Source organism: Melospiza melodia, chromosome Z, assembly GCF_035770615.1.
Source record: "Melospiza melodia melodia isolate bMelMel2 chromosome Z, bMelMel2.pri, whole genome shotgun sequence".
Lineage (NCBI taxonomy): Eukaryota > Metazoa > Chordata > Aves > Passeriformes > Passerellidae > Melospiza > Melospiza melodia.
Window position 1 is genome coordinate 51,587,219 of NC_086226.1, and position 13,417 is coordinate 51,600,635.

Sequence of the window (13,417 nt, forward strand, 5' to 3'; positions counted from 1 at the left end):
AACCTTGAGAGAAAATAATCTAGCCTGAGAGAATAACATAACCATTTTCAAACAAATTCCTTTCAAAATATTTCTGAATTTTTCTGAAAATATTTTCACTGGCAGGCATTCTTATGTTATATGTGCCTCGCAGAAGGTGTGTGTTGCTTTGATGTTAGGTAACAGAAGAGCTACTTTGCAGTAAACCAAGAATCTTAAAAGAATACAGAATACGCACACAGATGTGTGGTTACCAGTTAGTGGCAGGGCAGTTACCGAAATACATCAGAACTGAGTTTAAACTCTTATTTAGTCTCTGAGACAGCTGCACCCTCGATGTTCTTAGAGGTGTTTTGCAACCTAAGTGATTCTGTGATTACGTGGCACCCTGCAGCAACCAGAACACCATTTATTCTTCACGTCCATAGTCTTCCTGATGCTCCTGCACTCGCTGATGACTGCCTGCCACAGCATTTAGAGGCTGACACACCCACTCCGCAGTACTTTCGAAGCCGACGAAGGCCCATCGCGTACCACCGCGGAGCCCCGGCCCGTCCCCGCGGCAGGGCCAGCGCGGCCCCTCCGCCCCGCCGCGCCTGCGCCAGCCGCCGCGCATGCGCGCTGTGCGCGGCCGGTTGCGGGCGGCGGCGCGGCCGTGGCGGAGGCGCAGCGAGCCCGGCCCAGCCCGGCCCGGCCGAGGTGAGGGGCCCCGGGGAGCGCGGGACGGGCGGCGGGAGCGATCCGCGGCGTCAGGACGGCAGCGAAGTAAAGGCAGTTGCTGCTACTGCCCTGTGAGAGGGGGGTGTTGTTTGTTTTACGATTTTGTTTAAAGCTGGTCGCTCTGAGACGTTTGACTTTGTCGCACGCAAGCGGTGAGGGTGCGCGCAGGTGTTCTCGCTCCTGGCTGGGTAGGAACACCAGTTTAATCGAGAATCCTTAAAAAGGAGCCACAGGCTCTCAGATCACAGGCGAGAAATATGGTCTCAGTGCTCCCTGCACTCAGTTTCTTTTATGTAGCCTAATTTACCTTGACAAAGTTTATTTTGGAGAACTGGACCAGATCCGAAAGTGTAATGCAGTGACAGCCTCTCTGTGGTTCTTGAATAACTTGAATTAGCAATGCTTTTCCGTCTTAGCAGTAGAATGCTTTATTAGATTTGCGTGGCAAGGATATGGTAGTAGAAGAGTTACAGGGGTGGCCTCTGGGAGAAGCTGCCAAAACCTCACATCTGACACAGCCAATGCCAGAGGGCTCCAAATGGACCAGCCACTGGCCAAGGCCAAGCCCATCAGTTATCCTCGGGGATAACAAGTTTAAGAAGGTGAAAAACTGCTACACAACAGCAGCCCAAGGAGAGAAGTGAGAACATGAGAGAAACAGCCCTGCAGACACCAAAGGGCAGAAGGTGGGAGACGAGATGCTCCGGGTGCTGGAGCAGAGATTGCTCTGCAGTCCATGGTGAACACCATGGTAAAGTAGCTCGTGTGTGTTTTGCAGCCCATAGAAGTCTGTGGTGAAGCAGGTGTCCACCTGCAGCCAGTGGAGAACCCCATGCTAGACTGGTTGGATGCCCAGAGGAGGCTGTGACTCCATGGAGAGGAGGCCATGCTGGCTTCTGAAAGGACCAGTGGGACCATGAAGGCAGGAACCCGTGCTGGCAAGACTTAGGATCCACAGTTGAGCAGTTTATTCCTGATCAACTGTACCCCATAGAAGGGACCCACGCTGAAGCAGTTAATGAAGAACTGCAAACTGTGGTTGGGATCCCATGCTGGAGCTGGGAAAAGTGTGACTGACCTCATTTCCTGACCCCCTACTCCAGTTAGGGGGAAGAGGTAGAGAAGTTGGTAGTGAGTGAAGTTGACCCCAGAAGGAAGGAAAGGTGGGGGGGAATGTGTTTCTAAATCTTTTTGTATTTCTTACTATTCTACTCAGTTTTCTTTAGTAAAAATAAATTTCCTTGGCTTGTGTCAGTTTTCCCTGTAAGAGTAATTGCTGAGTGATCTTCCTGTCATTATGTCATAAACCCTTAATCATATTTTTGCCCCTTTTCCAGTTGAGGGGCAGTGGTAGAACAACTTTGTGGCTATCTTGCAGTAAGTCAAGCTTAAGGCTACACAGATGCTTACCACAGGCAGAGATAGGGCCTGAATTCAGCAGAGATGATGGAGATAAAGGGGCTGATCTCCTTTCCCTGTGAGGATCCTTTCGCTGTGGTTTCTAGGACTGTGCAGCTGGGAGGAGGGACAGCTGAACAGTGGTAGCCAGTAGCAGTGCTGGCACCAGGGGGAGGGGATGAAAAGGCATAGCCAGGCGCTTCACAGGAGTTCATGGGAAAAGAGCTAAAGCCTAGTAATGGAGAGAATGCTTTTGTTGATCAGGAGAGCTCAGTAAAGTGGTGCCTTCCCTGATCTTGGAAGGTTTTTAAAGCCAAACTGAAGCAAAGCCTTGAGCAACCTGGTCTGACTACATGTCTGAGCTTCCTTTGGGAGGTTGAACAAAAAGCATCTTTAGGTCTCTGCCAGCCGTGATTATCCATGTATCCTCTAAATTTTATGGACATTCCATGTGGATACACAGTTACCTTTGCTTAGGGTGAGTGCTGAAGACTGAGGAATAGTTTAGGTAGTGTTTAATTTAATTGCACTGATATAGCTGTTGCATTGTAACTATCCTGTGGATATTTAGTTTAGATTGAGAGAAATTTAGGACTTGTGTCTCATGCAAGGGCAACAGACTTCTAGTCTATCTGGAATAGCTGATTTGTACTTACATTGAAAGTATGTTCTGTGCTTGTAATGATTCTCTGTAGTAGTTTTTCCTTTTACTCATAATTACCTGATGAGAGATACAATATAATTCCAGTGTGTTCCTGTCAAAACTGTCCAGGAAGGAGCTTTACCTCATTTTGCTGCTTATTGGGTGGAACTGAGGGGGCTTAGGTTTATGTATACAGATAGGCTGATACATCTAGATCCACTGGAGTTGTTGGCCATGCTCAACAGATCTAGGTACATGTGGAATTGTTTACTGTAGGAATATTTTTTTTTAAAGCAAGATATCAGCTCTAGTTTAATGAGTGTTCATTTATTATATGGACACCTATTGTCTAAAAATGCCATAACATCTATTCTAAAACTATACATAACATGCCAGCATCAGTGTTGGTTTTTTCTCCTGCACTTTCAGACATGCAATCCACAAGTGTAAGGGAATACCTCACTGCTTAACTGTGAGGAATTTGTGTTCACTGATCTATTAATGTAGCTATTAATTTTGAGTTTTCCTGCCACAAATGGTGTTTTTTGTGGCACATAGAGTGTTGCTCGTATCCAGGCTTTAATTCCATTTTTTTTTAAAGTGGCAAGATTCTGAATGTATGACACTGATAGCATGTCTTGAAATTTGAGTATTTTCCATGTATATGTTTCCTCAGTGCTTATTACAAAGGATTACACTTAGGTTTTCAGCAAGTACTAGCTTTTTTGGTTTTTTGAGGAAGCCATTCCAAGGGACTGGAGGTGAGTTTACAGTAAACTGAAATATTTGAGAATTTGCAGTGGCCATCAGTTTCATTGGTGTGCAATAAACTGACTTCTAATTCCTCTTTAATGTAGGTTCATATGTGCTTGTGAGTACCTGCATATTCCAGTTTACAGGGAAGGTTTTCGCTTCAAGTGTTCCAGCCCCTTACTACAATTACCATTTGTAGTCTCACAGGTTGGTCTTCTGTTTGTTTTGCTTCTGCTTTTGCATGAAATGATGGAAAGTTTGTGGATAATTTTGCATTTTAAATCATATTTGTGAGACTGTGAACATTCCTTTTGAGCTCTCTCATTTTCAATTCAATGAAATATACTTAAAATGCTCCCAAGAATACATGCTTCTAGAGTACACATATGCTGTGCCATATGGAATGGTATATTTGTTGCAGCTTTAAGAAATGTCTGTAACCCATTCTTTGTGCAGGATCAATGAGTATTCACCATTTCTTGGGTTCAAGCCCAAAAGACAAAGTGATATGGTAGACTTCAGAGAGGGAAGAAAATGCTTTGATGCTTGCATCTGTTGTTAAATAACACATAAATATGGGGGGGATGGAGAGCATGTAATACATGGTATGCTGTCCTTCCTAGTCCTAAGTATATTTTTTTAATCTCTCTTGCAGAGTGAAATTTAGTGTCATATGTCAGAGCCAGAATGTTGGATGACATCAAGAAGCGATTTGAATTTCCTAATGCAGTTGTTCAGTCACAGGTAATTTTTGGAAAGCATTAAGATAAATCAAGTTGTTTGTGGAAATGTTTGTTCCAACAGCTGCTGCTTATTTGCCTATCTGGGTTTTTTTTTCAAAGTCAGAAAACCAGAGAAACAGACTATTCCTAAATCACAATAAAATCCTAATTGCCCTCTCTGTGTAATTGAGACACAGGCCATAATTGCTCATCACTATAAAATCTCTTCAGGAAAATCAGAAACTTTCCATGACTGGAAGGTTGGAGTGTGGCCAAGTGGTTTTCAGTGACCTTGTGATCTCAAGACACCAGAAATTACCAGATGTTGTGTGTGGGGCTGAAATACTTTGTATCATAGAACTGCTCTGTTTCTTCCTTGGTGGTGAGAACTGATGAACTACTGCAGTCTTGTCTGTCATCAAGGGATAAGTATATGCAGCTCAGCTCAGCCCCCTTTATTTTCTGATCCACACATTTCTTCCTCGTCAGTTTCACCTGAAATTATAATGTACAGAAAGTGTTTATCACAGTATGTTTAATGGACAGGAAAGAGTAATAGCAGTAATAGCCTCTGGTTCTTTACTTGGTAACATACATGTTCTTTACTTTGATAATTTCTCATTTCAGTGTTAAAAATGTGTCTCTTTGGCTGTAAGTTCATTGCTAATTTCCCTGTTTTCTTCCTCTCCTGTTTTGTATTTAGGATTAAATATGTACCCATTTGTTTGGTGAAATAAGTTGATCAGAATGCGGTCTGTGCAACCTGGTGCCTCTCTTGGCTCTTCATTTCAGTCAGTTCACTTTGGTTTAACAGTAATTTGGTTTGAAAGAGACATCCAAGTCTACTTGTCATCAACTTGGCATTTGGGAGAGAAAGCCATGTTCCTGAAAGCTGGAGTTCATCTAAGGTCTAGCAGAGTCTTGCACTGCAGATGGGTTTATACCATTAGCCTTGATGAGTAGGACTCAGCATCTTCGAAGCAGTCAATTTTTCTTTAGTGCAGAATGTCCCTGTAGTACACTGTTGTATTCCTTAAATGTCTTGGCTCATTATTGCAGCTGCAAATCATTAAGGTCTGTTAATGTGCTTTGGTTGATTTTTGTCCTGTTCTTTGGCTGTTTTGATAGTTTCCACTTGTATTCTGACCCTGAAAAGCATTCTGTAATCTTCAAACTCTAATCAGGTCAGGGTTCAACTTCATAAGAGATGTCTTCTCTTTCTGGGACCAGCCAAGATATGTGCTCTGCAGAGTGTGTCTACACACTGATCAGAAAAGTGAGGAACTTGAGCACAGATTTGCAGGTCATGAAGTTTTACTGCTTAATCAAGTTCTAGAAATGCAGAGAACTAATCTGCATTTTGACTTTTCTGTATAGTTAGGTCACTGCAAAAGCCAAGTTTCTATTAATAAGCCCCTTTTCCTGTGTAACAGAAGTGTCTTAAGGATGTAGGTGTGAATTAACTTCTGAAGGTCCTTTTAAGCGGGAAAAATATGTTGGCTTCCCTTGTAAGTGCGCTGAAAGACACTTGATCTGCCCGGGGAGCACACTGTTGCTCTTGTGATGGGTTCATTGTAACCAGAGGTAAATGGTTACTTTGACTGGGTCCCATTTTCTCCTGTTTCCTCAAGAGTAAGATTTCCAAATAACCTGTCTTTTTAAATCAAATGTGTTAGAGTACATTTCCTTACTTGTGAAAAGCATAGTCCTTGTAGTCTAGGAGTGTGTCAGGTGCTGTCTTTGCAAGAAATATAAGCTCTTATTTAGGTTTGTTATGACAGGTTAGCAATTAGTGCATGACTGAAGTGGAAATAAATCTTGGGAGGAGAAAGAACCTTGAAACACTGAAAATAGTCTGTTCCTGTCTTTTTATATACTAAGAAAAATGAAATGCTAATTTTTATTGTTATTCTTTGCTGGCCTAGTTTGCTTTTTCCAAAAGTAATGATCTGTCATTAGCAGAGAAGAATAGATTCAGCAGCTGTTCAGGCCACATTGATAGTCTGAAACATTTTTGTGCTGTTACTATGAAAACGTCTTTCTGTCTTTCACAAAAATGGGTTTTCTGTGTAAGAGTATCAAAAATTATGAAAAAAGACAGAGTAAGACATTACAGATGAGTCAGAAAACACAAGCCTAGGTTCAAATACCTGATGCCTTTGAGGGTATTTCAGTTCACATTTGGATTTTGAAAGACAGTTTGAGGAAATCAGACTTCTACTAAAATAGAATGAGGAACTTAATCTGTACCTCAAAAGAGTAAACCTGGACTATTTTGGGGAACTGAAACTTTTTGTTTTGAAGACCTTGACTGTTTAAAGCTTGTTAATGATTGCTGCCATGAAACAGCTTAATGAGGAATAATGCTAATGTCAAATGCCCTGTTTAAAGTAAATGAAATATTTCTGGCAGGAGCTCTGATAAAGAGATATGCAAAGTGCTTAAGGCAAAACTTGTGGTGCAAAAATTTGGGCAAGTTGCTTTGCTTAGGTGTGCAGTGTTCTGCTTCTTCTCTTGCTTCTGCTTCCCTATATAGTACAGGATTTATTAATTACTAGTGCTTTTAAGGACATGGAGATCTGTGCAGCAATGGAGGTGTAAAGTTTATTGAAGTTGTTGCATCAAAATATCTGCAATTCCTAAATACCTATGTACCTGTAAAAAGAGGCCTTTGGACTTAGTGGAGCCCTGTGGAAGTTTGTTTTGTGCCTCAGCAAAACAGTAAAAGTGAATATATCAACATTATGGAAATTTTTGACCCTAAAGCGTATTTCATCTTCAATATCCATAAAGTTAGTATTTCAATCATAATGAAATGATCGTAAACATCAGCATTGTAAAGACTTCTTGATGGAGAATTTAAAAATCATGCATATGCTTTTTATTTCTTTTAATGCATCTTTGTGTGTCTTTTGGGTTTTTTTTCTCTTTAGGCAGTGGGCCATCTGATTGCTGCAGTACTGAAAGAAAAAGTTTCTTCAAAGAAGATCAGACAGGCTTCTGACCAGGTCTGTGGCATTTTTTCACTTTCATCTCCTCTTTCATCATTATGTGATTATTCTATGTGTTTTTTCTAAGTTTTCCCATTTTTCACTGTGTAATTTTAATACAATTCTAGAAGTTAAATAAGATAGTTATCAATATGTATCTGGGCATACAGAAACAGTTAAATTCTGGCATCAGAAGAGCAGTTTACTTCCATTACAAGATTTAATGGCAGAAGCCTTAATCCTGTATCTAGCTGTGAATACCTATATCTAGCTATGTTCAGTTTAAGAGAGTTTAATTTAGTTATGTAACTGAGAGTGAAGTACGGAGACTGAGACATTGTTTCTTGAGTTGGAAATTTGTTTACATTGCTATAAAAATTTCAAGAAGTATGGCTTTTTATATATCTGCATTGGTGTTATATTTCATATCAGGTAGCTAGACATTGTATTTCTTCAGGAGGGAGCAGGATGTAAAGCCATACTTAGCGTTTGCATTTTAAATGAGTCAAGTTCACTTAAGTGCATGTCTTGTTAATGAGGTATATGAAATATAGGCAAAATCAAGTGTCACATTTCCCACTACAAATGGGAAAGGTGTTAGCTAGAATTTGTTTCTCTGGTTTTTCTTCCCAAAAGCTGACATGTCTAGAAATGAGCAGAAGTTGATCTGTGAATTTTTATTTCATAGTCTGGGGACTTCACTCTAACATACCCAGACCTGAAAAGCACTAAGTTTTAATTTGAGAGAGTATTGGAGGTGTGTAGTTTATCTAACAGAAGCTCTTTCACAGTCATGATCATAATCAAGTTCCCAAATTATGTTCTAGTTTTGAGCTACAAGCTGATATTTTCCCCTCAGTGTTTGCTTATGTGAAGGTATTAAACTGAAATGCAGCAACACATTCTAATATGCTAGGAGGCAGAAGATTATGCTGGTTAGACATTGCAGACTCTCTTTATACTCAGGAGCATTTTGCACTGTTGGTTGTTTTAAAACCTTCCTTGTTCTCCAGTTGAAAGTCACGAAGTCAGCAAACTAATCTGTGAATACTAATTTACCATGGAAACCAGCAGCAGTTTTGATGGTTACTGCCAAATCTTCATGCTTACTAGCAAATAGAACTTTATGTGTTTAGTAAAGGCGACTTACCTTTGGATAGCCCGCTGTAAGCGTGTCTTTAGCTGTCTTTTCCTACCTTGGTGTAGACACAGCTTGTCATGACACTTTTGGAGTTGTCTCCAATTGCATCCTTATTTTTTAAATCAGGAAACTGATGATAACCCGCCTGTGTAAGAGTATCAAAAATTATGAAATTATGACCTTGAACACATCCCTGGATGTGTTTAAGGTCAGGTTGGATGGGAACCTGGGCAACCTGACAGTGAGTGGCATCTGTTTCCATGTCCCAGACTTGGAACTAGATGGTCTTTATGGTCACTTCCAACACAATCCATTCCATGATTCCATCTCCATAGGAACAGCTGAAAAATTCATCTGCATTACCTTTTTGTCAGACAGTAAATGTTACGTTCTACCATGGGGCATAGACATCAGAGGGCAGGAAAGTGGAAGCTGTCTCCACTTTGACTTTTTGTCCTGGCTTTCTCAGGAATAGAATCTGTACCCCAGCTGCCTCTTCTGCTCTCTAAGGCTTCAGGAGAAGTGATTGAGCTGTTTTTTATTTCAAAGTGTGTTTGAGATGAACAAAGATAAATCAGTCTGATACTTGTGTCCCATGCTTTTGCCTTCAGACTCCTGCTCTGAACCTGCTTTGGGAGAAGTGCTGCAGTGAGAATGTTGCCTTGCGAACAGCTTGCTGTGAGGGCTTGGTGGCACTTGTGGTGGAGAAACATGCTGAGCTTGACTATGTTCTTCATGGAGCTCTCAACCTAATTCCCTCAGCAAGGTAGTGTTTATTGCCTAATTTTTGTCAGCTGGTTATCAGTCATTGCTTTTCCCTTAAAAGTACAGAGGAAGAAGAAAGTTCTGTGTCAGTATCTTCAGACACACCATGGCATTAAGGACTGCTGCTGCCCTGCCACTCTGCTGAAGGATGTTGCTTTTACCTTTGCTATGTGACAGGGTGGGTCTGACATAAAAACTCTTAGAATATTCTATGGATGTAAGCTGAAATTGTTAGTAGTTCAGGCTAGTGCTCTAAACTTTGAACTGTGGAACCTCAGAAGTCAATGAATTGCTTTGTTTTGTTGCCCCTACCATAGAAAGGGGAAAGAAAATGACAGAAACTTCCATTATGAGGGAGTATGTTGTGGTTTAACCTCAGGCACCAGCAGGCCTCACACAGCTGCTCACTCACTTTCCCACCAGTAGGATTAGGGAGAGGGTAAATGATGGAAAACTTGTGGGTTGAAATAAGGAAAATTTAAGAGGGGGGGTAAAAGCTGTGCACACAACCAAACCAAAACAAGAAATTAATTCACTGCTTCCCATGGGCAGGCAGGTGTTCAGCCATCTCCAGGAGAGCAGGGCCCTATCACACATAATGGTGACTTGGGAATATAAATGCCATAATTCCAAACATCCCCTCTTCTTTCCCTCAATTTTATGTACTGAGCATGATGTCATATGGTCTATAATGTCTCCTTGGTCGGTTGGGATCACCCATCTTGGCTCTGTCTTCTCCCAGCTTGCCACGCACCCCCAACTTCCTCCCCTGTGTGGCAGCATGAAAAGCAGAAAAGGCTGTGTGTAAGCCCTACTCAGCAATAACAAAAACATCTCTATATAATCAACGTGTGTTTGGAATAAATCTAAAACATAGCCCCATACCAGCCCCTGTGAAGAGAATTAACCCTATCCCAGCCAAAACCAGCACAGAGGGAAATAACTTCATCAGTCTGTCAAAAAACTGAGTGCTCAAATAAAGTCACCATAAGAATGTGTATTGAGATTAGGAATGCTGCAGTCTGTTTCATTGTCTGCTGAGGAGAAAATCACTTTACTTTGAAGCTATTTCCTTCTACACAATTCTGGAAATGGAATGCTTACATCTTGTAGTGGTCGTTTGACCTAGACTGCCTGTCCCTCATCCTGAGAAAATGCATTTGGGAGGCAAAGAGGCACTGTATATAACATTTAGGAATAGGAAGTCAAATGATGACTGGGGAGAGATTTCCAACCTTGGGGAGACTGGGGAGAAATTTATCAACTTTATTAGTTTCCTTTTGACTGATAAGTGGGTTTCTGCACCAGGTTGTGTACTTCTCTTGCTAGAGACCAGTAGAATTGTTTTTAGCCAAACTAGGTATTTAGAGCTATGTATATGTTATGCTGGTAGACTCAGCGCAGAGGCTGCAAGAGCCATGCTATTCAAAAGATGTTCTTCATCGCTTCTCACCTTCACATGATCAGTTTTATGCTAAGGTTTTTCATATTCAGTCTGAGCCAAATGTAAACATTTTCTAACCTTGTGACTTGCTTGTTTACAGCTAGGGTCTTGCTGTGCTGATGCTAATTCTGTGCTGGGTTTGCTATAAATAACTGCAGTTTCCTAGACAAAGTTTTGTAAATATATTTTTATATTATGGGTAATCTCTGCATACCACTGTCCTCCAAATGACGACGTTTTGGGGCATTTTAGGATTAAGGGAGGATTCTACATAAGTATAACAAATAAGTAAAAGTACCTGTGATAAGACTGTGAGAACCTGAGTCCTGTGGCATAAGGTGGAGTAAAAGTTTTACTAGCTGTGATGCCATCATGATTTTTTGCCTTTTCTTTTTATGTACCTTTTATATATTCTCAGTATTCTTAGCATACATAGTTGAAATTCTTTGTTATGATATCTTAGCTTAAGTCCTGGTATTCTGTTAGGCCAGAAAACCAAACATGCTAAAGGCCTCACACTGGGGGCCGGAAAGACTCGTTATCTTGGAAAAAACAAGGCCCTTTCTAGAACATATTCTGCAAACTAGGCTCAAGCCCTTCTTGGGGGGAATACTTTAGAATAGGGGGATGTCATACCATTCATTTCAGCTCCTCATTGGGGAACTTCTGTCAAATATGATAATTTGCAAGGTCTACGAAATTGTATACATGATATACTCTGTGTGTGCATTTTGGTGTATTCCACCTTGATTAATTGTTGCACCTAAGGATACTTATTAAATACCAAGATAAAAACCCTTTTATGCCTTAATCATGGCTGGTTCATAATTCTAGGACCAGGGAAAGGGCGTCAGCTGTGGCTTGCAGACTAAGAAATTTGAATTTGCTGTTCAGCTGAGGGTTTGCTACAGTATCAACAGTTTGTAAGGTTATGAAATATTCATGCAGCTTTGTACTGCAGAAAATAAAAAGTGTAAAATGGGATATTTAGAATTAAGTTAACCTTATAAACAAATTCAGAGTTACATATTGCATGGACTACAATCTGCCCCACTTCTACACTATTTGAAACTTCTTAAAAAATTTTTTTCATGTGTGAAACCAACACATGACTGATTGCTATACTAAGTGCTGGCAAATTATGTAGTAACCTTTTATGTATTTTTGGCATCTTTCCCACTGCCACCCCCTCCTCCCCCAAGCTGCTACAAATGAAACCACATACACTATGGATTGCAAAGCAGTGTTTATGTTGCCTAACCACAGAAGTCTGTGGTTTAAAATGTCTGTAGCCTCAGGAGCTCATTAAACTGACAATTTCAAATTGCCTCTTTTCAGTGCTAGTACTTTTTTTTTGCCTTGCCTTAGAATTCAAGTCTGCAGTCCATCATTCTGTCCCCTGCCAAATTTTCATCTGTGTGGCTTTACAGTGCTTGGTACACAGTGTTGCTAAAACAAAAATTAGCAACCAGTGGCAACTAACAGAAAGGCATTTGCAACCACTGAGCGCTATCAATGCTGAATGGAGTTAGGTGTATATTTTGTTGTCAGAGACTACTCACATTGTGTTATTGCCTCTCTTCTTTACAGTGAATTTTGCAGGGGCTAAGTACACCTACTGGATTATATTTTGTCAGGTCTATCAAATTATTCACATTAGAAAAGACATTTTGTTCTGGCAGAGATGAAGATCCCATGTTTATCTGAGTTAACTTGTATGGTTCACAGTACCTTCTCATTGTATGTATCGTTGTACTGTAACTGGCTCATCAATGTTTCCTTTGATGCCCCAAGAGTTTAAGCTTCATGTAACATCATATTTACATGCATGTTTGTGTGTTTATGCATACAGAGGAAATATGTTTGCATACATCAATACATACGTGTGTATTTTCATGTGTTTTTAGGATTGGTTTTCAGCATTCTGTTTAGATGATGGTGGGGAAAGCACTGCCTGTGTTCAGTAATGAACAAGGATAAATAATCAATCTACTGAAAATCCTGTGGAACAATTAATTATTGTAATCTTAAAGACCCTGTCAGAAGGATTTCTGTGTAGCATGTTTTCAGAATGTTTTTATTACTGAGCATCCATGCCTGTAGGAGATGGGAAATGGGATGGAAATCCTTGCAATATGACATGCCTTTGTGTTGCCTCTGTTCAGGAGATGAGTGCAAAGCCTAAAGCATCTCTTCTCTCCCCACTTCCTGCTTGGGAAATAGGACCAGGAGTACTGAAGTTTCAGAATGGGAAAGGTGGTTTTCTTAGCAAGTATTTTATAGTTCATTTTTTTTCTCCTTGCTGCAGTTACCCAATTGAAGCTGGGAAATGAACTTGCAAACTCCCATTTCACTGGCTTTTTCTAGCGGTGAAGAATTTAAAAGGTTGTTTTCTCTCTCCCTTCCCTACACCCATCCAAAAATCTCCTTCCTCCTCTGTGTTTTAGGTTGACTATATTGGGATTTAGAAGACTGTGGCACATCTTTCTGTTAGTTGCTCTGCAGCAGAGTTTTGCCAAACCTCAATGTCTTCTTGTATTGTCAGATTTCAGTTTTTTGAGAGCCAGGTGTCACAACAGCCAGTCATTTTAAAGATTACAGGCACATCTTATAATTGGTCCACTTTTGAAAGAGAGAGAGAAATACAAGCATATTCTATCACTTTTGATCTGGGTCAATACTTTCCAGCACAGAAGAGAGAATATAGTACTTTGCCTTTATCTAAACTATAAAAGTAAGCATTTAATGGTGGGGAGATCCACTGTGGGACTCTCTAGATGTTCTTACTATCATATAGAAAAGAGTCTGTCTGCAGGTAGTGACAAGTTTGGTAAAGATTTTATGGTTAAAAGTGCTGTTTGC

General features: G+C 40.6%; 1 protein-coding gene across 1 annotated transcript in view; it reads left to right on the top strand.

Annotated features, from left to right (window-relative positions):
* Positions 1-609: 609 nt before the first annotated feature.
* Positions 610-13,417, top strand: part of FOCAD (focadhesin) — an 89,656-nt gene continuing 76,848 nt past the window's right edge. Inside the window, exons 1-5 of the mRNA XM_063180995.1 lie at positions 610-678; positions 3,598-3,700; positions 4,149-4,237; positions 7,149-7,223; positions 8,958-9,112. Of these exons, the coding sequence (XP_063037065.1) occupies positions 4,181-4,237; positions 7,149-7,223; positions 8,958-9,112 (287 nt within the window). The 5' untranslated portion in view covers positions 610-678; positions 3,598-3,700; positions 4,149-4,180. The remainder of the gene's footprint in view (positions 679-3,597; positions 3,701-4,148; positions 4,238-7,148; positions 7,224-8,957; positions 9,113-13,417) is intronic.